The sequence below is a fragment of the Penicillium maclennaniae genome, assembly GCF_028827695.1.
Source record: "Penicillium maclennaniae strain IBT 15551 chromosome Unknown utg000003l:1.0-5670915.0:1.0-5674809.0, whole genome shotgun sequence".
Taxonomy (NCBI): Eukaryota; Fungi; Ascomycota; class Eurotiomycetes; order Eurotiales; family Aspergillaceae; genus Penicillium; species Penicillium maclennaniae.
In genome coordinates this window covers 2,430,308-2,455,557 of record NW_026623215.1, presented here as the reverse complement: position 1 = coordinate 2,455,557, position 25,250 = coordinate 2,430,308, and the positions used below count along the sequence as shown (strand labels likewise).

At 51.7% G+C, this 25,250-nt stretch overlaps 11 protein-coding genes across 11 annotated transcripts; 5 read left to right on the top strand and 6 right to left on the bottom strand.

Annotated features, from left to right (window-relative positions):
* Positions 1-831: 831 nt before the first annotated feature.
* N7477_003031 (putative NADH-ubiquinone oxidoreductase 178 kDa subunit) lies at positions 832-1,489 on the top strand (the record flags this gene model as incomplete). Its single annotated transcript, XM_056964694.1, has 3 exons — positions 832-945; positions 1,048-1,292; positions 1,354-1,489. The coding sequence occupies 3 exons, from the start codon at positions 832-834 to the stop codon at positions 1,487-1,489; spliced, it is 495 nt and encodes a 164-aa protein (XP_056824647.1).
* Positions 1,490-1,665: 176 nt separating this feature from the next.
* N7477_003030 (protein-histidine N-methyltransferase) lies at positions 1,666-2,899 on the bottom strand (the record flags this gene model as incomplete). Its single annotated transcript, XM_056964693.1, has 3 exons — positions 1,666-2,313; positions 2,374-2,670; positions 2,750-2,899. 3 exons carry the CDS (start codon positions 2,897-2,899, stop codon positions 1,666-1,668), a joined length of 1,095 nt encoding a protein of 364 aa, XP_056824646.1.
* A 1,042-nt stretch (positions 2,900-3,941) lies between these two features.
* Positions 3,942-5,256, bottom strand: N7477_003029 (cystathionine gamma-lyase CYS3; the record flags this gene model as incomplete). The annotated part of the gene is made up of 3 exons (XM_056964692.1): positions 3,942-4,956; positions 5,010-5,095; positions 5,152-5,256. The coding sequence occupies 3 exons, from the start codon at positions 5,254-5,256 to the stop codon at positions 3,942-3,944; spliced, it is 1,206 nt and encodes a 401-aa protein (XP_056824645.1).
* Positions 5,257-6,042: 786 nt separating this feature from the next.
* Positions 6,043-6,933, bottom strand: N7477_003028 (DNA-directed RNA polymerase III subunit RPC25; the record flags this gene model as incomplete). Its single annotated transcript, XM_056964691.1, has 7 exons — positions 6,043-6,087; positions 6,141-6,318; positions 6,366-6,429; positions 6,486-6,572; positions 6,623-6,719; positions 6,772-6,870; positions 6,922-6,933. The coding sequence occupies 7 exons, from the start codon at positions 6,931-6,933 to the stop codon at positions 6,043-6,045; spliced, it is 582 nt and encodes a 193-aa protein (XP_056824644.1).
* Positions 6,934-7,178: 245 nt separating this feature from the next.
* On the top strand, positions 7,179-9,187 carry N7477_003027 (CCCH zinc finger protein; the record flags this gene model as incomplete). Its single annotated transcript, XM_056964690.1, has 3 exons — positions 7,179-8,819; positions 8,884-8,991; positions 9,068-9,187. The coding sequence occupies 3 exons, from the start codon at positions 7,179-7,181 to the stop codon at positions 9,185-9,187; spliced, it is 1,869 nt and encodes a 622-aa protein (XP_056824643.1).
* An 876-nt stretch (positions 9,188-10,063) lies between these two features.
* On the top strand, positions 10,064-10,902 carry N7477_003026 (GPI anchored serine-threonine rich family protein; the record flags this gene model as incomplete). The annotated part of the gene is made up of 3 exons (XM_056964689.1): positions 10,064-10,277; positions 10,337-10,538; positions 10,788-10,902. The coding sequence occupies 3 exons, from the start codon at positions 10,064-10,066 to the stop codon at positions 10,900-10,902; spliced, it is 531 nt and encodes a 176-aa protein (XP_056824642.1).
* A 2,794-nt stretch (positions 10,903-13,696) lies between these two features.
* On the top strand, positions 13,697-14,856 carry N7477_003025 (uncharacterized protein; the record flags this gene model as incomplete). The annotated part of the gene is made up of 3 exons (XM_056964688.1): positions 13,697-13,948; positions 14,001-14,305; positions 14,361-14,856. The coding sequence occupies 3 exons, from the start codon at positions 13,697-13,699 to the stop codon at positions 14,854-14,856; spliced, it is 1,053 nt and encodes a 350-aa protein (XP_056824641.1).
* Positions 14,857-15,279: 423 nt separating this feature from the next.
* N7477_003024 (uncharacterized protein) lies at positions 15,280-16,596 on the bottom strand (the record flags this gene model as incomplete). The annotated part of the gene is made up of 3 exons (XM_056964687.1): positions 15,280-16,065; positions 16,146-16,368; positions 16,439-16,596. The coding sequence occupies 3 exons, from the start codon at positions 16,594-16,596 to the stop codon at positions 15,280-15,282; spliced, it is 1,167 nt and encodes a 388-aa protein (XP_056824640.1).
* A 1,038-nt stretch (positions 16,597-17,634) lies between these two features.
* N7477_003023 (uncharacterized protein) lies at positions 17,635-18,566 on the bottom strand (the record flags this gene model as incomplete). Its single annotated transcript, XM_056964686.1, has 2 exons — positions 17,635-18,177; positions 18,249-18,566. The coding sequence occupies 2 exons, from the start codon at positions 18,564-18,566 to the stop codon at positions 17,635-17,637; spliced, it is 861 nt and encodes a 286-aa protein (XP_056824639.1).
* Positions 18,567-19,199: 633 nt separating this feature from the next.
* Positions 19,200-20,814, bottom strand: nop12 (rRNA-processing protein NOP12; the record flags this gene model as incomplete). The annotated part of the gene is made up of 2 exons (XM_056964685.1): positions 19,200-20,623; positions 20,679-20,814. The coding sequence occupies 2 exons, from the start codon at positions 20,812-20,814 to the stop codon at positions 19,200-19,202; spliced, it is 1,560 nt and encodes a 519-aa protein (XP_056824638.1).
* Positions 20,815-22,244: 1,430 nt separating this feature from the next.
* On the top strand, positions 22,245-24,550 carry N7477_003021 (uncharacterized protein; the record flags this gene model as incomplete). Its single annotated transcript, XM_056964684.1, has 4 exons — positions 22,245-23,133; positions 23,191-23,260; positions 23,315-23,801; positions 23,855-24,550. 4 exons carry the CDS (start codon positions 22,245-22,247, stop codon positions 24,548-24,550), a joined length of 2,142 nt encoding a protein of 713 aa, XP_056824637.1.
* Positions 24,551-25,250: the final 700 nt, after the last annotated feature.

Below are 25,250 nucleotides of genomic sequence, written 5' to 3'. Positions count from 1 at the left end.
TTCAGGCAAGTCCAAATCTCAATCTTGAGAATATGGACAGTGTGAGTGTACCACCAGGGAACCAGGAAGTGGAATTTGAGAAGAGAAAAAAAAATACTATATTGCTCGAGAGTGTGCCCCAGCGCTCTTAGGGGACAAGTGTGATGGCGGACCGAGCCTTAGGTGGATATCGATACCCATCCCAAGACCGACCGGGCCTCGCAGACGCACTACAATGCTGATCAACTTATCCGAAAACCGCGATGCGCAGCGAAATATTCAATTTCGAACCAGAGCGAGGCCAATTGTCGTGCGCCATGGGGGCATTGGGCATCAATGGGGTCGGGCGTTCGCGATGAACAATAGGGCAAAAGCCGGTGGGGACCCTCTCAACTCTGACATGTTCAACTGATAGCCAGAGACTTCTCGAGTATACGTATCGTCTTATAAATGGCAGATAAATGGATGGATCCAATAGATCCCCTAATTTGCTGTTAGGAGGGAAATGGCTCAAGTGAGGCATCGCTCTGGAGGCGCCCTGTTGAATCATGTTGAATCTCCTCCCCGGAACACAGCGCCGGCATTTCTCATGTCTCTGCACCTACCGCATGATTCTTGCATTTCGAAAAGACTCCAGCTTTCTGGGACCATTGCAGGACCATTGCAGGAACAAAGTAGTTCCATAAATCGAGTGTGAGATCTAAGTGGAAACGAGCAACTGACACCCCCTAATCCACGCTAAGCCTGAAATGAACAGTCATGTGACCTCGTCTGTTCGCAACTTCGTCTCATCCTATCATGGCTGCTTGAAGGGTCATCACCACCAGAACAACCTCCAATTCTCTCTCCGCCATGTTCGCTGCCAGACGTTTCGTTGCCTCGTCACGGCGGGTTGCTGCGCAGCAGCCGCCTCGTCGTTTCGGCTCTCACTCCGCCCACGCTGAGCCCGTGAACGAAGGCATCGGCGTAAGCTTTACCCCCGCGGCCGACCATGAAGTTCTTCGGCGAGCTTCAAAGATCGCCCAATTCCAATGGAACGTTCGCTAATTTGGGACATCTACTTGACAGCGCAGCTTCTACGTCACCGTTGGCAGCATTGCCTCCGCATACATCCTCTACCGCATCAGCAAGTCCACCGAGGACTCCGGCTCCGAGTCCTGGGTCTCCGGCCTGATCAGCAAATTCACTCCCTCTGAGAAGGACTTTGAGCAGCGCAATGCCATTCACACTGCTCTTATGGAGAAGGCGGCTGCAGACCGCCACCTCCTCCATAGTCAAGGACCCCGCGAGTCCTACGAGCTGCGAATGCCCGAGTACGTGAAACAGGTCCGCGGGAATGATATATCGGTGCTAATTTGCCTTTCCCTTTCGCAGAATGCTTAACTCTCGCTTCCCCTACAACGTTGCCCCCGGTTCTCAGGCCGACCTGAGCAAGGTCAAGGCCTATTACGAGCGCCAGAACGCCGAGATTGAGGCTTCCGGTGCTACGCGGGAGAAGATTTACGAGTAAGGGATGTGTATCTGAGACATCAGACTAGACTTGCAAGGGGAGGCAAACCATGTACATATACGTTGGGGCTGGAAGTTCGATCCGGCACTTTATCATTTGAATTCCATTTGTTCCAAGTCACTCTTCAATGGCCAAGTCTGTGGTGCTGGTATCTCCATCACTCTGATAAGTTCACATTATTTGGCAGCAGGCGAGATCTCCAATACGACCCTGCCAACACCTTCCGACTGGACATCCATTTTGTGCTGCACCTCCAGCTCATCGGCGCCCACATTCTGCAACACCGCGAGGAACTCATCCACTCCACCTCCGACACCAAAGTAGACTTTTTTCGCAGCAATCAACGCCCGGCTTCTCGCGGAATCTATGTTGGAACGACGCAGCAGCTCCAAGAGCGTCTCCGAGAAAGCGGTCAATGACGCCGGCGAGTAGATAGTCTCACTGGCCATGACCAACGTTTTATAGTCGCCCCCGTAGCGAGTGGAGAAGACAAAGTCGACGAATTTGGGCGACCAGGCACCTGAAATGAAGTCAATAGAGATTCCGCGGCGCGCCAAGTCATTCTTGAAATCATCTACTAGCTCCGGCGTAATGTCCAATTCCTCTTCCGGGGTCACCTCCTCAACAGCTTCTGACGTGGCAAGCGATCGGCAGTTCCACCAAGTCAAAAGCAGATTGGGAAGCGTGACAAGACGCAGAACTGCGTCATTGTAATCGGCAAAAGTGAAATGCGCTTTGCGCTGCGGGGCATCTCCCGCGGACTCTGTTTGGCCGAGGATATGGGCGAATAAAGCCAGTGAGGGGACTGCAGTGCCTGCACCGAGCTGTTCAGGGTAGCTTTGTTAGCATTTAATTCTGCAAACGAACTGAACAGCGGTAAATACCTCGATGATGTGAACGTTAGTCTGCAAGTTGCCCAATGACTCTGCAATCGCACTTTCACTGGCAACCAGCTTGGCAAGGTCCAAGGCACATTCCCAGGTTTTGAAACCACCTTCGTAGAAGTGAGGCTTAAGGTCACCCTCTTCCAGACCAGCGATCAGCTCTGCATTATCGTGTTCTGCGCTGTCTTCAGCCATTAATTGGGTGCGGATATCGATGATTTCTCGGCGCGCAATAACAATGGGTGTCTCGCTGATAGGGAGACGATTGTAAAAGATTTGAGATGGAAGAAGAGACAGCTGTTTATCAGTCAGTTCTGCAACTTAATCCTTGAGGTAAATTGGAAGTTTCATGTAATTTTTTAGAACAAAGACGTACCAACTCGTTCATATCATGTTGACTAGCCTTAACCAATTCAGGAAGAGGCTTGGCCGAGCCGTTGTGGACGACAACATCAGGAATACCGCTGTCATTCTCAGAATCATCAATGTCGATGTCATCACCAGCAAATCCGAAGCTAAATGCCATGATATTGTCTGATCGAATATACGTTGTGTGAGGCTCTGTCGGATATGATAGTATTGCGCACAGATTGGTGCTATAGAAATTACTCTCTGTCTTCCGCAAAGGAACGGAATCAGCTTGCCGCTAATGAGTAATAGTGGAATGAATCAGAGTCAACCTGTGAAGCTGTGCTCATCAGCGAAGCATATCCAAAAAATTGCCGTGGGCCGGTGGTGATGACTAATCACAGGATGGCCCACCCGGAGACAGTACAACGATGCCCAGAAAGAGACAAATTCAGCTGGATACATGCGTGATCTAGATGGAAAGGTACTCACGATTAGTTTGTGCCTGCTCAAATCAAGGAGGCGGACTCTTGCAAAAAAACTTCGCGTGGAGTCTGTCATCTGTACGCTCTTTCCTTCTCTAACTTCACTCACACATCCACAAACTGCCGTTCCTCACCCTAAGTTCATGCCACCGAAAATTACACCAATAAGAAAAGCAATTTCCATACTGCCCAAGCGATTCAGCCCCTCTCCGTTGTCACCCATTCCCGATACTCATTCCGAAATCGTCTTGCTCGAGGTGTGGATGATTGCCCTCGTTAAAAACAGAAGCAAAAAATCGAGCTTGAGTGCAGAATGATGGCTCAAAAAGGATCTCGGGGAGAGTGTTCTCGGGGACATGGGCTACTACGATGAGTTTTACCCCCAAGGCTCTTCCTCCGTCTAACATGATGACCCGTACTGGAGAAAATCGAGTGCGAATGGGACTATATGATACGTTCAAGCGAGAGGTACCAATGGAGTCATGAGACTGAAACATAAATGGACAAACACATCACAGAAAGATCGAGTGCTCCGGCAGTAATCATTACGAATCATGGAATCCCGTATCAACAGGTCGAAATAATTCACAAGAGGAACTCAAAAAGGTATTCTCGCGTATATTGTAGCTGATCATCAGTGCAATGCGAGTGCCAGTGTCTAAAACAAAAGAAAATCGTCTATTATCTAGTTTCATTATGATGCAAAAACGGAAATATGACTGAGAAGGCACTTAATCAAGCGCTGCCGTTAGCCTTATCAGCCTTCTCCAAAGCCTGCAGGACATCAGCCAACAGATCCTCAGCGTCCTCAACACCACAGCTCATGCGGACGAGGTCATCAAAGACACCAGCGGCCTCGCGCTGGTCCTTGGGAATACCAGCGTGGGTCATACTAGAGGGAACCTCACAAAGAGACTCAACACCACCCAGACTCTCAGCCAGGGTGAAGACCTTGGTGTACTTGCAGAAGTTGTGCGCAGCAGTCTGGCCACCCTTGATACGGAAGCTGAGCATACCACCGCCCATACCATCGCGATGCTGCTTGATAGCGATCTTGCGGTGAGGGTGGGAGTCGATACCGGGGTAGTTGACGGAGATGACGTGCTGGGAAGCCTCAAGAGCCTGAGCGACAGCAGTGGCGTTCTTGGTAGCCTCGCGGGCGCGCAAGTGCAAGGTCTTCAGACCACGGTGAGCGAGCCAGCAGTCGAAGGGCGAAGGAACGGCACCAATGGCGTTCTGGAGGAAAGAAAGACGCTCCTTGAGGTCCTCCGAGTTGAAAGCGGCGACACCCATCAAGACATCGGAGTGGCCATTGATGTACTTGGTGACGGAGTGGACGACGATGTCAGCGCCGTGGTCTAGCGGGTTCTGAACGTATGGGCTCATGAAGGTATTATCGACAACGACCAGGATGCCATGACGGTGGGCAATATCGGCAACGGCCTGAATATCAACCAGGCCTAGAGTGGGGTTGGAGGGAGTCTCGATCCAGACGAGCTTGGTCTCACCAGGGCGGATCAATTCCTCGACATGCAGCTCAATGGTGGGCGAGAAGGTCACGGTGACGCCGTGGGCGTCGGCGACCTTTGTGAAGTATCGATGGGTTCCACCGTAGACGTCGGAGACCGAGACAACGTGCGACCCGCGGGCAAGGGACTGCAGGATGTTGGCGGTAGTGGCGGAGCCAGAGGAATAGGCAAGGGCATACTTGGCATGCTCAAGTGCGGCCACAGCAGTCTCGAAGTTATCCCTGCAAAGATTAGCGGACGAATTGGGCGTAGAAGACTGGAGCTGGGGACGAACCGGTTGGGGTTGGAGCTGCGAGTGTACTCGTACAGACCGACAGGGCTGCCGACACTGGTCTGAGCGAAGGTGGTAGACAGGGAGATCTAGACGATCATGAGCGGCAATTCCAAGAGCTGTCAGGGCACAGGCGCCAACATACAGGAGCAATGACAGCACCGGTGACAGGGTCGTGAGGGGCACCAGCGTGCACAGCGAGCGTGCCGAAGCGGCGCTCAGTAGAGTGACCGTTCTCCATGGAGCCCATTGTGAAGGTATGCAAAGGAGGAAATGCAATGCAAAGTATGGAAGATATCAGGATAAAGTAGGCCGGAAGCGTCTATGAGGTGATTGATGAAGGACAAGATGAGATCACCGCAATTGGAAATCGACCTGTGATTATCGAGCACCGAAGCAGGGAGAAAACCTTGTGAGCCACGGGAAGGAACGTGGTTTATTGTTTCGCTTCCAAAAAAAACCCCTCTAGCTCAATCTCCATTTCTTTTACGTTGCTAACGGTTCTTGCAGCATGAGACGATCGATCGCCCTATCGTGAGTGGCTCAGAGCCGCCAAATGACCCACAGCTGGGTCTGTTAACCGGATGTAGCCGCAATTATTTCGGCGAAAAGTCTGAACACTCCGATCTCTCGGAGTGATCGGAGTGTAAGAGCCCAGCCAAGATTATCTAGATAGGATCGACGGATTGGAGTATGCCGCGTTTTGGAGGTTTTGTTTAGTTTTGCGCTAATCAAGCCCTGAGAAGTAGACGATCTGATTGGTATTCGAGGCCAAAACACTGTCTTACGTACCTGCCTGGTGCCTACATATTGCGCCATCGTGGTCCTTTGGGTCCATGAATACATGGTGTCGTATTGCACCAAGTCCCAGGTCCGAGAGCTTACAATGCTTACCAATTGTAATTCCATTTGAAAGGTAGGAATTTCTAAATGTTCGGGATTTATCAATGTTCTCGAGAATTTGATGCTGGCCACCAAGCCATGGGTATCTAATCTGACTAAGGAAATAGAGCGCCCCGTATATTAAAAACGCACTTCACCACCAAGCAACGGGCCCAAGGCCGGCCATCTGCATCGAGCCCTAATAGATCAGTCAGCCCAATTTCAACACTAGCCAAATTGAATGACACGTACAATAATGGAATACGGAGGCTTCCTTTCCTGAACAGGCATGTCGGCGAGCTCAGGTGCGTTAGGGATCTGGTCATGCCACTCTTCCGTCTCAACGCGGAAACGGACGATTTCTCCGACATCAAAGTAGAACGTTGATCCATCATCGTTCACCCAGGTCCAGACTTGATCCGCATAGTCACTGTGTCGGGTTAGTGCATTGGCCAAAAAGATGAGGAATTGACTCACAATCTAGCATTGTCAAGAAGCAGGCCTGGGGGGATCAAAATATCGTTGAAAAACTCAACGGCAACTTCGACAAGTCAGTAAGTCAGGCAGAGTATGCACGTGAAATCTATGAATACACACTCTTGATGCCATGCTCTGTGCCGCTCGCGATCTTGCCCATCATAATCTCGCCCTTGAAGGGCCGGAAGACGATCATACGAAATTTGACTGGCCGGTCAGCAGGGGGGTTTTTGCACAATTGGACTAGGTCTGCCTACCATTGACGTTGACAAGTCCCGTTCCATGGCCGATCAGACCATCTGAGGACTCGAGGAGGTCATAAAAGCTGATGCATAGACCGATTTTTTGGATGACCTGAAAAGTGTCAAAATTGATCAAGTTGTATTCGGGCCTTAAGGCTACACACCTTGTTGGCATATTTTTCATTAATGTTATCTTCGATAGCCACGGCACTGTACTTTGAAAAGTCCTCAGGCGAGATCTGTATCAGATCTGAGATGGTGGTCTGCCGCAGTCAGTGAGCAGATATCATGCCAGCTCGGGCAGATGTACATACAAGAATGAACATTGTGAAGAAAGTGAAGAAGGAATTTTGTTATGCAAAGAAGAGAAACCCATGTGCGCCCGACTATGATAGCACCAGTGAAACCAAAAAAAAGTCACGATGGTTCACCAGTGCGGATCCTGCAGTCACGTGATCTCCGCAGCTGTCAAAAAGTTAGAGCTTGGAAAAAACCGCGACGTGCAGATCTCAGTTTCTGCGCCATGGTGTAAAGTCCAGCTTATTGCGCTGGGACCTTGGCCAGGGCAAGTATGAGCTCCCAGGGGTTTTCATTTCCTCCTCCGCCACCCCCTCCTCCGACCTCTCAACCACCAGCCTTTCCCCCCTCCGCACCACCTGGACACTGGAATGGACGCGGAGCTGGTGGACGCGGCCGCGGTCGTGGAAATCGAGGTCGTGGAGGTGGTGGACATCACCACCCGGAGGCTGGCCGGTCTTCCTATACTCCTATCTCCGGCTACAACTACGCGCCCGGAAATTATGGATATCCGACTCAACCAGCACCGCCAACGTCCTACATGACTTCCCCGCCCTATCCTCCCCAGCAATCTAATTATCAACACCCTTCGGACCCGTCACAATATCAGTCTCCGCAATCCTTCCCACAATCTGCAGGTTCGCCCGCGTACCAACAGTTGCCAGGATTCAATACCCCGAATATCGGACACTCCGCCTACTCTACACAACCCACTACGCCCTACCCTGCCGGACGCTCAACACACCAGCATGCCTCTCCTCCAGCAAATCCGATGATGATGGGCGCTATGCCCTGGGGCTCAGAAGTGCAGGCTCCTCCCGGATCGTACGGTGGAGCCCCACCTGCCCATGGACGAGGCTCTTGGCCTCAACAGCACGGAAACCATGGACCCAAATCGCGAAACTATCACAAACGGGAATACTCGTCAGCTTTCAATAAACCTCAGTCCACGGCGCCGCGAACACCGGCTGCCCCAGCCGTCCCAAGTTTTGGAAACCCGTTACCATCGAAGCCACCACCCGCGGCAGATGCTACGCGAAAGCCAAAGAAGAGGAAGAGAAAGCATAATCAGCTTGGCTTGACCCCGAAAACGGAAGACCACGAGTCTAGCGAGGAAGAGGAGGATGCGGATGAAGAATCGAAATTGGCCCAACCCGGTGCTGGAGTCGCATCGCTTCAATTTACGTACAAGGGACAAACGGCCAAACTGCAATCGGCTGCGGATATTGCAGCCTGGATTGCGGAACGACGGAAAAAATTCCCCACGCAGGCTCGAGTCGACGAAAAGAAAAAGGCCATGGAAGAGGCCAAGGCTGCTCGCGATGCCGCGCGCGAGGCCGCTCGGCTCGAGAAAGAGATGGAGAGAGAACAGGCCAAGCAGAAACAGCTCGAGCAGAGATCCGAAGAGGCAGCAGATCCTGCGCTCGATGAGGCGATGAAGGCGCAGCGCAAGGCTGACAAAATACGGCGCAACCTCGACCGAGAGCAAAAACGATTCGCCAAAGCCGAGGCGGCAGCAGAGGCGGCTCGTCTAAAGGTCGAAGCCCTACAGAGACAGGCACAGGGCCTGGAGGAGCCCACTCAGGTCAATGGTCCAGCCGCTCCCGAACGCAAACCAGAAGCAGACCAGAAAATTGAAGCGTCCGATTCAGCTGACGCGGTGGATCCGATGGCTCTAGACGCTGTGGACACGGCGAAAACCGCGAGCTCTCAGCTTGTTGAGACCAGCTCCATTCCTGCCGAGACAGTGGACGCCACCGTCGACCATCTAGAGGGCGGCATGGATCTCTCGTCCAATGTGTCTGACGCCAGCGACTGGACCTCGTCTAGTGGCTCCGAGTCAGAATCCGAGTCGGACAGCGATGATGACGCTGCCCCAGAGGAAGCTAGTTCACGTCGCCAGGGACCTGAAAGGGTTCCTCCCCCCTCCTCGCGAAAGCAAGAAGATTCGATGCCGTCATTTCGCTCGTAGCGGACAGTGTAACCGGGGAGACAGCTGTCAATTCTCACACGAGACCCCCGAGCGCGGCCCTAAGGCCAAGGCTAAGCCGGTTGAAAAGAAGGGGCGCAAGGGCCTTCTTCAGGCAGTAAGTGTCACCTTTATAGATGATTATTTTTCTTTTTATTTCCAACTAAGCTTTTCACTAACGAACACAATCAAAGCTACTGGACCGGCAAAAAGAAGACGAGGATCGCCAAGCCATGGAAGTGATTAGCTGGCTCGGGCAGAATGGCCTGCTAGAACCCTCGATCAGTTCGCAGGCGAACGGCGCCCCGCAATAAAATCGTGTACCCTTACGGGCTCCACCGGAGCATATTTACGAGCATACATTGGTTCTTCTTCTTTTATTTTATTTTCACTTTATTACTCTCCTCGTATATGTAGGCATAGGCATCATGAAGCACACGGGAACAGGGGGTCAAAAGGCAGCGGGCTGATTTGGAAGCTGGGGGGGTTCGATTGACTCGCGTGGAATTTGGGACCGGACCATGGTCAACCTTTTTGCACATCTACAGTACATGTTAGCATCAATCGAATGATTGCTCTAGCACAGATCCAGAGCAAGTTCCAATTATAGCCCGGGCCGAGCAGGAAGGGAAAACGAAAGGCCCTAAAAAAAAGAGGAGAGAAGTCCGTGGTACTGCGTAGAGGGACCCAGCAAGTCTAGCCGAGTCCATCCACAAAGATACGGTCCTGCGCACGATGTGGAGTATGTCATTTAAGGTACACCTGAAGCGAGGCGCATCACTGGTGAACCGATGTGCCCCGAGCCTTGAACGGAACCAATCTGAGCCCACGTTCGGGCAAATCGTGGATCCCCACGCGCAGTCCGACGCAATTCCCTGGTTCGCCCCGTTAGTGAGGTCCTCCATCCAATCCTCGCAACGCCCGCCCTCGCGCTATTGATTGATATGTGTCTAGTGCCGCCGACGCCTTCCTATAAGCGGATGACCATGGGCGCAGCACCTCTTATATAGACGGAGCCTCGCTTCGTTCGTCGCCTCTTTACCTTTTTGCCTTCTTTTTGTGTCGTTCACTAGACTCGCGCTACACTCCTTTAAACTCCCGCGGTCTCTGACTATTAATTCCCAGTCATTTCAGTCATTACATTCACCCCCTTTTTCCAAATCCCTAGATCTTGGTTGTTTGAAGTCACAATGCGCTCTTTCATCTACCTGACTGTCTCCGCTCTTGCGGCTGTTGCTACCGCTAACAGCAACGCGAACCCCTTTGAGATCCCTCCCAATGGATACAGCTTCTCCGTTGGCGAGGCCACCACCCTGAAGTGGGATCCTACTACTAGCGGCACCGTTTCGCTGCGCCTGCAGCAAGGTGCCGTGACCACTTCCTATGACGGCACTGCCATTGCCTGTGAGTCTTGTATCGAAAAGACCCTCCGTCGTGACATCAGAACTAACTAATCATGATAGCGGACATTGACAATGATGGAAGCTACACTTGGACTGTCCCTGACGACGTGAACACCGAGTGGTACACTATCGAGATTATCTCGGATGAGGACACGAGCGACTACAACTTCCTGCCTCGCTTCACCGTCGCCGGAGCTACTGCCGCGGTCTCTACCACCGCTGCCGCAACCACCACTTCGGTCTCTTCGACTACCACTTCCGAGTCGACCACTAGCACTAGCACTAGCACTAGCACTAGCACTAGCACTAGCACCACCACCACCACCAGCGCGAGCTCCATCACCAGCACCAGCTCCAGCTCCAGCACGAGCTCCAGCTCTTCCGCGACCTCAACCTCCGCTGCTACCTCAAGCTCCGCTGCCACCACCATGACCACCATGACCACCAGCTCCAGCACCGCCGCTTCCACCAGCGCCGGCTCCACCACTCCCCCCTGGGGCTCCAGCTCCAGCCGCACCCCCGCCTCATCCTCGCAGACCTCCGTGCCCTTCACTAACAGCGGACTCGTCAACCGTGTCTCCGGTGGCATGATGCTCCTTGTCGCTGGCGCCTTTGCCTTCCTGTAAGATGATCATTCTAAAGGTGTGAAGCGCCTTGTACATTGTTGTACTATTTTTTTTCCCATTCGGACTTGGACTTGCGTTCTTGGATTTGCATTCTTGCATTGGGCCAATCTTTAGTCAATCCGTCGGACATTGCAGATACCCCGGTGTCCGACGGGTCTTAATCATCGATGGTACCTGAGGCCATTCTTTGTGTTACCCCAAGCTACCATGTTCTTACGAATGTACTTTTTACCAATTTGATGTGTATGAATCTTCACTATCTGCATGCCTCCAGCAACCGTAAACCATGATCTACTCACGTAGCACAGTGCCATGGACATTAGGAACAGGAAGGTGTCTTCTCCGGGAAAAATTCCCTTTACGCCCGATATCCACCCATTGAAGACGGTGGGGCGACCGGAGATAAAATTTCGCCTTAGCCAGCGTCACAGCAAAGAAGAAAAAAAAAAATACGAAAAACAGAATTTAGATACGAAGAGGGCCCGAGCGAATGAAAACGATCTCCCAGCCCTCTGCCTTTCACAGAGTAAGGGATGACCAAAATGACAACCTAGAATCACGGACCAAAACTCGAATCAAAACAAGAGAAGAAAAATGAGGATCAACTCGCACACTAATTTTGGGGCGCAACTTAGACCCAGGGCGCGTGGGGCCAACGGTTTAGAGGCAAGAGTCCGCGAGGGGTCTGTTTCTACGGTTTTTTTTTAATTTTTTTTTTGGGTCCTCTCGCTCCACTTTTAGGCTCTGATCATTTGATCTGGTTTCGTAAATCTGGTAATGGATGACATGGCTATGCGTGATGGAGTGTGTATATGTTTTGGACTCCTAGCTTCTCACATGGGGGAAAGGGATAAGGGGATGAGGTGCGGAAGGCAGAGGCGATCGCGTATCTGCAAGTTAACTGCCGAGGGCGCTAAGGAACGGGATTTTTGGGGAATCCCTGTTAAACTTGGGTACCTGAGAACTCTCCTGTTACAAATGCAGATGCAGGGTTATGTTGATAGTGCCCATTGTCTTGTAACTCGTGGCGATTCCAAGTTCGAATCCTTTTTTTGACTGGGCGCTGCTGGGTAGACTAGGCTCGTCGCATGGCCATGTGGTTTGGGAACTGGGCTTAGGTTTGGATTTGGTCTGGATTTGGGTATCCTATTCCGATTGGAGAGCACATGAGCGCGAAAGAAGAGGCTTGATGTTAGAAGTGTGAATATGTGGTCTTGTCTCGAAATTTATCTGGTTTGTTTCCTTTCTCTTATAGTGGGTGGTAATTCTTGGGGACCACTTGTCTCTTGCATCGGTTAAGCTACGCAGCTTATGAGCTTTGAGTCAACGTCACGGTCTTTATTAATTCAAAGACGAGTTCTGGGGCCTTGGATAAGACGAAGTATTCACTGTCTAGATGACAACTTCGGAGTCGAGTTGTTCGATCGTGTGGGGACTCAGCTAGAGCTTCGATTCAGCTGGAACTCGTTGTTTGACTTCTTTAGAAATCACAATTTCAAGCATGCCTAAATGAAGGTCCATTGGTCGCGTCTGAATGGGGAGAGAAGGTCAATGTTAGCCTGCCTGCGATCATGGGATCTTACCGGGTCAAGATGGTTTGGTCTTATACTTCACGGCCTTTGTGAAGGTCTTTTGGTTCATATCCCAAAAGCCTAGCCGATTTTTGATCAATTTCCCGAAGAACAGGAAACCTGACTCGGTCAGCATCCCAAGTAAGTCTCGTTGGGGCCATGCTGCATTGCTAGCATAGACCTAGAATGTTGGTGGCGGAGCATTTCGCGTCTGGTCGAGTATCAAGGGTAGATACGATCGATCATCCAGCTACAGATCGATTCCTGGGGCACCGACGGTCAGGCCGATAAAAGCCCTCGCGCTGTAATCATTTGGAAGCTCTGTTCTCGTCACTAGCTCAGCCTCATCAGGTGACATCGCAATTTTTCCTCGTATGGGCTTCTGGGTGTCATTGCTTATACTTCGTCGTTGATGCTAACAATCAGCTTTCATTGTCGGCCCGAATCATCGAAACACACTGTGTCTCACGATGAATGCTTATGCGAATCTCAGCCATGTCATTTTGCGGTGAGCCTACATCAGACACCGAATCCTGACAAGGGGCGAATCTCGCCTGCATCTTGGCATCTCGAATCCCGACACCGCATGATTTCAAGACCTGGGGGAAATCCAGGGAGACTCGGGAAAAGATCAACCAAAACCTCCAGCGCAGCTTACCATCATCATAATGGGAAATCCCAGGCGCATGCAAGGTTCACCGAGTTATGTTCAGAAGTAAGTGGCCCCGCCTCGTAGCGGCAACCGCCGCAAGGGCGCTCTGACATGATGCACCGAACCATGGAAATCCTCACGATTCACATCTTGCAGTTCCTCCTCTATGTCTGATGCATCCAATCCAGCAAGCAAAAAAGTGGCTGCCTACATGTGAGATATGTGCGCATGGGCATTGAACCTGGAGCCCTGGCCAGGTCTGACGATGCTGAATGGCCACGCCCTCTCACCCTCGATCAGGTTCTACCGTACGACACTGCAGGATCAATATGCCAACAATGACAGTTCGGTTCAGAATGATCGCTCGGCCTAGGGATCATGCATAAGCCCCCGAGGATCCGAGATTTCCTGTGTCATCGCATTGATCGGCCTATATAAGTGCATGAGCATTGCCTCGAGACTGAATATCCAACGGGAGACTTTGATAATTTTCCAACCAGCGCGGCTCAGTCAAGTTCGGTGTTCGAAGTACTTTTTTTATAATCCTATTTTCTGGATATCATATCTCGCCATGCCGGGCATCTACTTTACCTTATCTGCTGCGGTTCTCGCGGGCTTTGCGAGCGTGGCTCAAGCCCAGACCAACATTACAACTAATGCTTGTGCGGACGGGTCAAGCTACTCCTCCTGCAATCGCAATGTCGGCGACAAATGGAGCTCTTGTGTCCGCGACTGCGGCGGTGATGGTAACTGCATTGTCGACTGCGGTTGTACCGCACACCAGCAGTATATCAACTGTATGGCTGAGTCCTGCTGGAACCAAGTACGATAACCTCGATTGTCTGAATCCCCCATGTACTGATGTTTCTCTCCAGGTCTACTCTTGCGAGTACCAACTCTTCGTGCAACAGTACTTCGCAGTCTGCCCTAGCGCAGTCGAACCGATCCCCTTCTGGCCTGCACCGGACAACGCGCCGAACCGATGCTCTTGCGATTTGGGCAAAGTGCTCCAAAACACTCTCACAGCACGCAAGGAGCAGATGACTTGCATGAAGAACGTCACCGACCAAACAATTAGCGAAGCAAACAATGGCAACCTTGCAAACCTGGGCAACGGTCTCAACATCGCGAATCAAGCTACCGAATGTGCATGCTGCGGTGCCAGTGCCAGTTACTCTGCGTAAGCCATGATCTCGATCTTCGTAATGAAAACAAATCACGCTAACAGATCGCAGTGCCTGGGAAGTCTGTCCTGACACAGTCCCCACCCTTGCTGGCGCAGACCTTTGGGGTGTCTTCTTCCCCGACGACCTGTCTAACCTGTACAACTCGATTCCCAACTGGGCCTGGAACTCCTGCGACTCGACACTGGACAACCTGCAATGCCAGGACATTGGCTTTACTGAATCATCTGATAAATTCTACAAGCCCGGTGACTTCCCCAAGAACGGATCCTCAACTCTGCATAATGTTGCTGGCACTGTTACGGCTCCTCCAAGTGGCACTGTTCTCACCTGGTCTCAATCCTCGACCAGCTGGACTGTCACTGCAACTGGATACGATGCCAAGGCTGTTGCTAGCCAAAGCGAATACCGAGCAACTGCTACCGGCACTAACACTGACTTCCCCCAGCAGACGGGTGTGAACAATGTTAATGGTGCGGGTCATGTGCGCCCTGTTGGCGGTGCTGTTGCTGCGCTTGGATTCGTGGGTGTCTTGATGGCGCTTTAGTTGGGTTATTTGCTACATAGCTGAGGATACGAGGATATGCGGGACTGAGGGATCTGAGAAACATGATCTGACGTTGATCATGGACCATGTTGACGATTTATGGATTAGCATGAGCACGGACAAATTGGACCAGAGTTAGTGCTATTGCAAACTCGATGGACATAATAATGAAGAACTCGCAATTCTTATGAAGTAATAGTTGACTTCTCCAACAATCATAATGGAAAGACCTTAAGCCGGAGTAACAACCAGTTGATTGTAAAGGGTTTGAACCCCGCCCTTGCATAAAGATAATAAATGTCAAAAATATGTAACACCCATCCCATCTCCCATAGCGCCGGGTATGTTGAACCATGACAAGCTAAGAATACCTCAACCCAGGCACACGGCCTTGCGTGCAAAGATAAAGGCAGAGACAAGAGCCTATGCCGGACCCCAATTCGGTGTAACGCGCTTCAAGAACTTCATAAACTTGAAGAATCCCACTGCATATTCCACATTGCCATATGGATCAACAACCCGCTCCGGGAACGCAATCCCAGCACCAAACAACCCAGGAATCGCTTCCCCACCAGCCCGTTCATGAAACTGTCCAGACTCATGATCAAACTCCATAGCAAACGGCCTGCCAGCCTTCACAAGCTGCGGTAACGGATCCCTCGTGAATCCGACCGCATGCACAATGTGCGAACACTGCGGCAAATACTTGCTATACATCTCGGCCTCCTTGCCGTCGCCACAGTCAATCTTCTCCAGAACCTGTCCAGCAGGCGAAGTATCCAAGACCCCGTCTTCAAGCTGGGCGCGCGCAAAGTCGGCTGCTAGACCCTTCAAGCCTGTGTTATCGCGCAGGATCCATCCGTCCATGTATTCCGCGTAGCGGAGTGGGTGGCGAGTGAACCATTTGATGCGGAGGTGGGGATGAGACTCGCGGGCGAGGGTGACTAGGTTTAAGATTGCGAGAATGGCGGAGTGGGAGGCGCCGATGACGGCGACTGTTGACGGGCGAGATTTGGGTAGGACTTCTGCTAGTTCGGAGGGTTTGAGGACTGTGTCGAGGTCTAGGCGGGAGATTTCCAGGCCTGGAATTGGGACGGGGATCTTGGTTGGGTGAGAGCCTGTGCAGAGGATGAGGCGGGAAGTCTCGATTTCGAGCTCATCTTCTGAGTCGTGACGTTTTATGCGGACGGTCCATTTGTTGTTTGAGGTCTAAAGGGGGGGGGGTTTCCGGTGTCAGTTATTTTTTGGATGTGGTGAAATCTATTGGATGTTTGTGGTGTTTCTTTTACCTTCTCGACGAGGTTGGCGGCGGTGACGAAGCCGCGGTAGGCGTGAACGGGATCCATCTTGATGAGGCCATCTGTAAGGTCGCGGATCATGTCTGCGGCGTAGTGGAGGTGGCAGGTCTTTTCCTGGTCCAGTTTGGCCAGGGTAGAGATGCATTGGGACGACATGAGTTCTCGATGACGGTCTTGAAGGGCTGAGTAGCTGTGGCGTAGGCCTGGAAGAGGGCTACTTTGGTGTTGCTGGATGTTTTGTTAGTGGTGTGTCTGGTGTCGATGATACCTGGGATATCACGAACCTCGGAACTTCGCGGTATTTCCGGTGGACTCGCCCAGACTCGAAGCTGGGATCGATCCAGGCTATCGTGCCAATTTGGCGCTCAAGCAAGTTTCCCATGACTGCGACGCCGGCCGGGCCAGCGCCCACAACCACCGCTGCGCATTTGCGAGACGCCATTTGTGAAGGTACTAATGGGAGAATGAATCGGGGAAGATGAGGGGGGGAAAGCCCGATAAACCAAAGTAAACAGTGGATTATAGAGAAAAGTCTGGATGCATTCGGGGGTATCTAGAGATAAATAACAGTTCCTGACCGCAAGCACATCGCCGACTTAAAAAGGGGGGTTGGTAAGAGAACCGCATCAGCCAAGACCCAAATCACGACAGAGGAATGCGTAAGTCACCGATCACCATTAGGCGGTGCAGATAACGCGACCAGCATCCAGTCGGGACGTCGCCAGCGCGCGGAAACATTGGTATAGCGGTGTTCCGACGGTAATCGTGACACACAACCGGGGATTGCAGAGCCATTTCTCGGTCGAGTCACGGGCAGAAAGGTTGATCGGGGCTCGAGGCGACCCTTGGCTCGTAGATCTCAGCTTGTTATCGGGGACTCAATGTTAGGGACTCAGCGTGTGCCGATTGCTCCATGTTTTCAGATCGAGTCGCCGATTGAAGGAGTCGCCGATTGACGTCGCTTCCCCACTAATCCTCGGGACACTCTGTTTCGGCCGGTCGGCTGCGTCGGATATTTTCCAGCAGCGTTGGAAAGGTACCCGGCGAAGAGATTACCACTGGTTGTCATGAGGGCATTATAGCAGATGCATGATTGCTGGTTAGCAGTGTAATCACAAGTCCGGAGGGATGCAACAGGGGAAACAAAAAACGTTGAGGAGCTCGAATGGTCTTATACTTCTCCTTTGGCGCCGATCGGGCTGTCTTGGCACAATTGCGTGATCGGGAGCCTCAGGCTGGTCGTAGGCCTGAGGCCTGTTGTACTCTCTTATCATGGCAAACGATTTGGTTATCCAGAATAAGGTAGACGTGAGATTCTGTTGCCAGAATGCATTATCATATGATCTGGTTGAGTTGATACATTTTCATTTAGAGCAGATCTCATTCCCATTCCATCATGTTGTGTATGTGTTCATCATATCTAGCATATCTAGCATGTCTACATGGCTGGGTGAACAATACCTCAGCCATGGTCGTCTCGTCAAACAGCCCAGAAGACTCGAACACTCGCAAAATCCACATGATTGCTCCATCCTGGAAATCGGGCCCGAGCCCATAAAGCAAGTGAGTCCCCAACCTCCAGCTCCCTCACGCCATGTCCATCCAAAGTAAACCGACCACGACCCTCAAGCCTCTCAATCTCATAAGCCTTCTCTGACTCCGGTTGAACTTCGTCCAAATAATGCCAAGTAATGACCGAATCTTGTGGCTCCGACACCCGGGAGCCGTTGACTTTTAACCGGTTGTTACCTGGAAGAAGCAGATCGTTGTCAGGAGCATAGTGTTTCTTCTCTTGTCCGCGCTCATTATCCAGGATCTCCTGCTCAATACCGTCGGTGTACATGTTCCTTGTGTGCGCAGCCTTGATGACTTCAGTGTCGAACCAAGTCCAGGAGGTTTCGTACATATTCTCACGGATCGGGCCGTGACCTTGGTCATGCGAGGAAATGCGGAAGACTATCTTCCGGCAGGGGTGTAGAGTGCGGTGGGGGAGCGGTTTGAAAGGTTCGGATTGCTCTAGTCTCTGCATCATATAGCATATGAGTTCGGTGTGCACTAGGCAGCCAGCGAAAGGGGAGAAAAAAACAAGCAAACCTTTCTGTCATAGCAGAGGGGTATAGTCTTCAACAAAACCTGGTCCCGATCGTTCGCAATTCTCCTGACACCTTCCATTCGGCGTTCTGTTGAGGGCCAATACTCGGCGGCATCGATAATCGCATCGACCAATTCTGCGGGAAGACTTTGTTGAAAGGCTTTCCACTGAAGCATATATCGCGTCTTAAGCACATCCCACAAGCTGGGGTAGAATGCCCCGCCATCTGATAATGCTTCGGGTTGGCGTGTGGATGCATCTTCGTTGCGGTCGTTGGACTGCCCATTACTGAACAGACGGCGTAAGCGAGCGGGAAGCATCTTGGGGCTTTGTTAAAAGATTCGGAACCTTGTGAATAGGTCTGAGTGGTAGTGACTCGCGTGGACGGAGGGAGTTTCAAAGAGTGTTTTGGCCGGAAAAGCTGGAATGAGGCAACGACCCACTGAAGCCGGTCGAACAATGAGCTCAAGAGTGTAGAAACTGATCGTTTGATTCTTTTGTAGCCAGAATAGGAGACGTGGAATATCTCAAGGCTGTCATAGGCAGCTTGAGGAGAGTGAAAATGGGTGACGTTGATGAGAGCTAGGACTATCTTATCGCATGGCACCCCGCATGGCTCCACCCTGATCTATGAGGCCGCACTTTATCTTCACGATCCCGAGAGCTGAGAGATATCTGCTTATGGGCGCTTGAACTGGTCAGCACATGATTGATGAAGCAATATACCTCACGCTAATGAGGTTCTCGAGAAGCAATTCCAATCAAGTCCCGTGATGTCTTCATATGTCTTAACGCTATGGTAGGTGTTAACCATTTCCTTAGTACTTCAATCCTACATACAACCCTATTCATCAAGACATGATGTATTGATATGATATTTGAATAGCACTTGATCTCAAATGCCCTGCCTAACGCCGTAATGGATACACAATAATTTTGATGACTTCTCAATTTCAGGGCTTCTGTCCACCGGCAGCCCGGTATGCGGCAGCACGCTTGCTGCTACGACCCTTAGGCTTGCCCTTGGAGCCTCGGCTCTTCGTTTTGATCTTGATGGTCGAAGATCCTTCTGTGGCACGGTGGCCCTCGAACACGAAAGAGTTGCCGGCAATACCACCCTTGCTAGCATCCTTCAGCTTGGCGGCACCGGCGCGACCAAGCAGCTTGCCCGCACGACCCTGCAGAGTCTTCTGGGCAAGGTCTCCCTTGCGTGAGTCCTTGTTGTCATCACGCTTCTTCATCATCTTCCTAGCACGGGTGACACGCAATTTGCGAGGGAGCATGGGAGGAAACTTCTTCTCGTTGAGCAAAAGAGCCTCCTCGACTCCGTTGCCGTCGTAGAACTGAACGTAGGCAAAGCCTTTACCGACACGGGTGTTGCTATCGCGAATCACACGAACAGACTCAACACTCTTGTTGTTGCCTTTGCCTCCCGTGTGTTCATTGAAGATGCGCCAGAGACCCTCTTCAACATCGGCCGGAGGGCGGACCTTCTTCTTTTTGCCGGACTCGTCCTCGGCAGGGCCCTCCTGATCCATGAAATCCAAATTACCCACGAAAACACAGCGCTTGTTGTCAATCGCAGCCGGGTGCGCAATGCTGTCAACGCGCAGGTGGCGGTCAAGCACAACAGTACCGTTCAACGCAGCAGGGGCCTTGCGAGCAGCCTGAGCAGTGGTGTAGACGGCGTAGGCATTGGTGCTGGGTGTAGTCTGGTCAAGAACATCACGCTTGGCAAATGAAGCGCGCTTGGGAACACTACCACCGCTGGCAAATGCAGTAGAGCGGAAACGAATCGACTCAATCTTGTGCGGGCCAGTCGCCTCGGGCAGAGACGAGCAGAACGAGGCCAAATGACGGAGAAGAGTTTTCTTGCCGGCCTTGGACTTGATAGCCTCGGTGGAGACGTTGCCCAGGAAGACAGTTCGGCTGGACTTTTCAACTTCGGCGGACTTGGCGCCCCCGGCGACACTCTCGTGAACGGGAGGAGGGGCGTCCTTCTCCACGTCGCTGTCTTCTGTCTCCTCCTTATCGGAATCCTCGTTGGCTTCGTCTTCCTTGGCGGACTTTTGGCGCTCCGCGCGCTCCGCTTTCCTCTTCTCCTCCTCTCTTTGTTCCTCCTTCTCAATTTTACGCATGTAGGTTCCTTCGATATCATCTCCGGCATCACCTCTCTTGCGCTTGCGGCTCTGGGCGTCGGGCGCCTTCACTTCCACGGGCTCAGACTCGCTGCTCTCCTCGGGAGCATCGCCCATTTCCTCGTCTTCATCGTCAGGGGACTCTTCCGATCCGGAGGCCTCATCTTCCTCAGCCTCTTCGGCCTTTTTGGCTGTGTACCGCTCGACGTATTTCTGGATAGGTGCTTGCACGGGCCGGCCTATACAATGCATAACAATTAGATCAACTTCCAGTCACATAATAGATGCGAGAACCTACACTCTTCTCGAAAAGCGAGGACAGACTCGGGTCCAGGCCGGAGTTGGTGCCGAGGAAGGGAAGTCCAGCGGCGGGCGCCTTGGTCTCCACCTTGGAGTCCGACTTGGACGAGGACTTTGATTTTTTACCCATGATTGAAAGTATATGTATCTCCGAGGAATAAAAAAATCCTTCAAGAGACGTTCAATGGGTGGATTCGAGAGACACTGGGGGTGACCACGAATAGCTCCGAACTTTTTTTTTCCCTCTGGGCTTATCAGTCTTGGCACGGGTAGTTAGTTGATATCACATGATTGGTCGCTGTTGACACAATGTTACGCTTTATTACAATCATACCTCTTGTGTTGGGAAGCAAACATTGAAGAACTGATATTGTAATATTGTCATCGCAGTAGAGAGGAAAATTTGAATGTAGTTTGAAGACTTAGGTCAGCGGCTATTGCGGTGTTGATTCGTTTGGATATTGTACTCCGTATACCTTTTCTTTAAACCTTTCAACAATCTTGACTCCTGTTTCATCAACACAATAGCCTCAGGGTTCGACGTGACTCCCCAATGTCCTCTTCATCTTCCATCAGACATTCTGATTCTCAAAATGCCGTCTCCGGCGACGTCAATTCCACGTGACCGCGGAAGTTTTGCAAGCGGTGAGCTCGCCCTCGTCGGGACGCGGCAGAACCCCGTCACTCGCTTCTGTTGCTTCCCCATCATAGCAGTTCGTCTACCTTTTCCTCTCATTTCTGCATGCTCGACACTCGATTCACATTCAGTTTCCCCATCACCCTGTCGAACATTGCGAAATATTTGATTTGTCTCCCTCCTGCGCCTCTTCATGCCGACCGTCCTCCCGCGACCCTCTACTGTGGTCCTGCCCGCCTTTTAACCGACCTCCCCTCGCCTTGAGCACTGGCGCATCAGTGGCCCAACATATTCTGGTGGACTTGTATACTTGGAAGACGCGTGGGATCAGTACGAATCGATTCCTCGAGTCCCAGGAACGCGGTGGTTTTGAGAATCGTGCTCGGTCGCGACCAGCCGTGCTCATCGCCAGCGTCGCTCCCGGCGCATTGTTGAAACGGTACGTCGCTGGTTCTTCTACATTCACCTACATATTTTGCTTGGCCCTGTTTTGAGGGGCATACGAGACATTTACCCCACAAAGCTTCACATTCATCATTTGGGCCTGCGCAGTTGCCAGGCTTCTTGTGAGTACCGGCTGGCCACTCTGGGGGCGTCCCGGGCGATGATCAATCTCCGCACCGCCTTCTGGAGGCGCTGACCTACCTTTTGCACCCGCCCACTCATTACCCCATTCATAAAACTTTCCTAGGGCTCTCTGACCCAGCTATTATGGCAATTGAGCTAACACACTATATGGTTGTTCCAGACGCCCAAACAAAACCTTGTCTCACGACTCGGTAACCTTGCCGCCCTTCTCCCCCCCCCCCCCCCAACGCCCAGCACTGCCATTAGCAGCCGTCGGCACGAACAAACCCCCTCATCCCTCCTCTCTCTTCTCACGTTTCTCACTCTTGTCACCTTGAGTCTTATTATCATTGCAAATGGAGGTGGCTGAGAGCCGAGAACAGGCCTCCGTTGGACCGACAACGGGGCCAGAGTCCAACATGACCAATGGCGAGCGGAATCCCTTTCTGGATGATCCTCTCATGGATGACGGGCGCTCGAGTAGCTTGAGTGAGATCGATGATGTCTCTGATAACGAGCTCTCCGACTTTGACGATTCTCCAAAGCCAGAAAGGCTATTGGAAAATGATTCGGAGGCGGAAACCGAGCGCATCGAGGATTCCCCTCATAACATCCGAAAGCGCGACATTGTGCTTAGTGCAGGGAGCGCTGGACCTAGTCCGAGCAAGCTTCAACAGTCCACAACATTGGCAGACTTCGACGACGACGAGCCCATGGCGGACAATTCCCCGAGTAAAGTGCGGAGACTGTCTCAACACAATGGATTAGTTGACGAAGACTTGGATCTCGAAGATGTTGAGCTTCCCGACAGCATCGGAAAAAAGCGAAAGCGCGTTGAGCCCGGCGACGAAATCGGGACCGGATTGGGCGATGACGAGCCTTTCAAAAAGCGCCGAAACTCCATCAAGAGCGAGTTGAGTGATCCAATCGATGAAGATGATGAGCCTCTTTCGCCGGAACCTCTCGATGAGCCCCTAGAAGACCCCACCGCTGTGAATGAAGATGACACCCCCGCCGACGACCTACCCGACATTGACCTCCCTGCGGTACCAACCAAAGTCAAGAAGGGTAAGAAGGGCGGACGCAGGGGAAGAAAAGCGGCCGATGGGGATGACGATACTGAAGGCGGCACCGAGGCTGCGGCCGAGGATGTTGCTGAAGACAACCTTGGAGAAGACGAGGAGCCTGCGGAACGAGGCGACGAACCTGCCGATGCTGAGACGGCTGCTAGAGTTGAAGAAGAGTGTACGCTACACCTCGAAATCACCGTCTGGATATTGTGCTGACCGTCACTATCTATAGCTGTAAAGAAAATGTCTGCTATGGAGTCATTGACAACATTAGAAAAGGAATTCGCGCTTTTGCGCGACAAGTCAGTTCTGGCGGTGCACAAGACCTGAATTCCAATGCTGATTTGATATCACAGGATCTTCGATGAACGAATTTCGAAGCTCAATCGTGAGCTTGAAATGTTAACCGGGCCCAATCCGACCCACCCCGAGTACCTGCGTCAGATAGAATGTGTGGAACGTCACAGGGATGCCAAACTCAAGTACGAGGAAAACTTGTATCGCTACCGTATGAAGGCTCTTTTAAACAAGAGTCTCGCGGAACGAGCCCAGGCACACAGCACTTACTTCCAGCGCATACGAGATGTGCGCGAGAGTCATTCAAGTTCCATTAGCAAACAATTCTATGCTATCCAGCATGACCGTTTCAAGACTGATGAATCGAGTCCCCACCACAACATCCCGTTCCCCACCCGTCGTTCTCAGCAGATTGCGCACCAGACGGCCTACAACCACGAGGTCTCAGTCATGGCAGGAGTTGCCAAATACGTCGGTTTTCCAGCTGCTCCGACCTTATTGGGAGCACGACCGTCCGAACTCGAGGATGATCTGGAGAAAATGGGGGTGAGTCAAAAAGATTTCATACACTCAGGAGTCTGTTAACCAAAGGTTCTTAGATCACCGTTGAGACTCGCGCTTTGGCTCCACGGCATTCGTCGGCTGCAGTACCCCGTGGTCCCATGTCAGCTATGTCATCAAACATCTTCCGTACGGCTGCCGAAGCCGAGGAAGCTTTCCTTGAACAAACGCCTTGGGCCAACCCGCAGCATCCTATACACCAACAGCAGCCACAACAGAACCAATACACACAACAACATCGACCACATGGGCGAGCATTTGAGTCGGCACAGCAATCCTCATTTGTAACGCCAGCTGCGCAGAAGCGCATGGTGGATATCAATGCGCCAAACGGCTCTGCGTCCACGATCCCCGAGAACCCGTCCGCTGCCAACTCATCAGCGAACAATACCCCCTATGGCACCGAGCAAGAAGCGCGGCATCAAGGGCAAGGTCCCTTCCGGAACCCAGAATACGACACAGAGTACAAATCAGGCTTCCGATCGCAAAGCTCCTCTCCATTAGACTTGCGGAAAACCCAGCCTCCTCCTATGACTTTCGACCGCCGCTCCCCAGCCCTTGAATCCTCTCATCCCATCTTCTCTCCACCACCCGCTAGACAGGGCCTTTTCCAACACTCTGTCCCCCCGAAATCAGATGCCTCACCTCCACTTCCAACCAAACCAGTTGATGTGCTCCACCTCCGACCGGAGATATCAGCAGGCTCAGGGTCAAACAGCATGCCCCCACGCTAAACCCTTTGTCTTGATCGTTTTGCTCTCATGTACGCGGTGTTACATCCCCACTTTTTAATGAAGATTCCCCTTTACGCTATTACCTCAAGACAACATCAACTGTCAAATGTATTTTGCGTGTGCCAGGAGAGACAAAGTACGTGTCTGAAGACCCATGTGGGATCTATGCTATCTTGAAAATCACATCTGGGTGGCCGGGCTCTGTGGTCCTTCCTTCTTTGTTGCGACTTACCCAAATCCCAATTTTACATCTGCATGGAAAGGCAATGAACCTTTGGTTTCAGTTTTTTATTTATATGAGGGGTGTACGTGGTATGGAACTGGCTTTCATTTGTCCCACCCCTTATGAAGGTTTCTGCGTCTCTAGGGAGATTCTCTTGCATCGGAGTTGACTTTAAATTCTCTGGAAGAAATGGATCCCTTCTCCCTGATTTCTCTTTCTCTTTCTCTTTATTCTTGGCGTGATATTCCTTTTGGTGTATATACCACGCACATACGCATGTGCCTTTGTTGGTCACCGGCAGGAGTTCATTGAGAAAGCATATGTTCGTCTTTCCTATGCAGAACCCTCGGGACGCTATCGATTAAGAATCTAGATATTATTTGAACCATCATGATTGATGCCAGATCACTCAAGTTCGTCAGGACCTAGGCTTCTAGCAATAGTTCTCTTCAATAAACGGTAGAAAGATTGAAACAG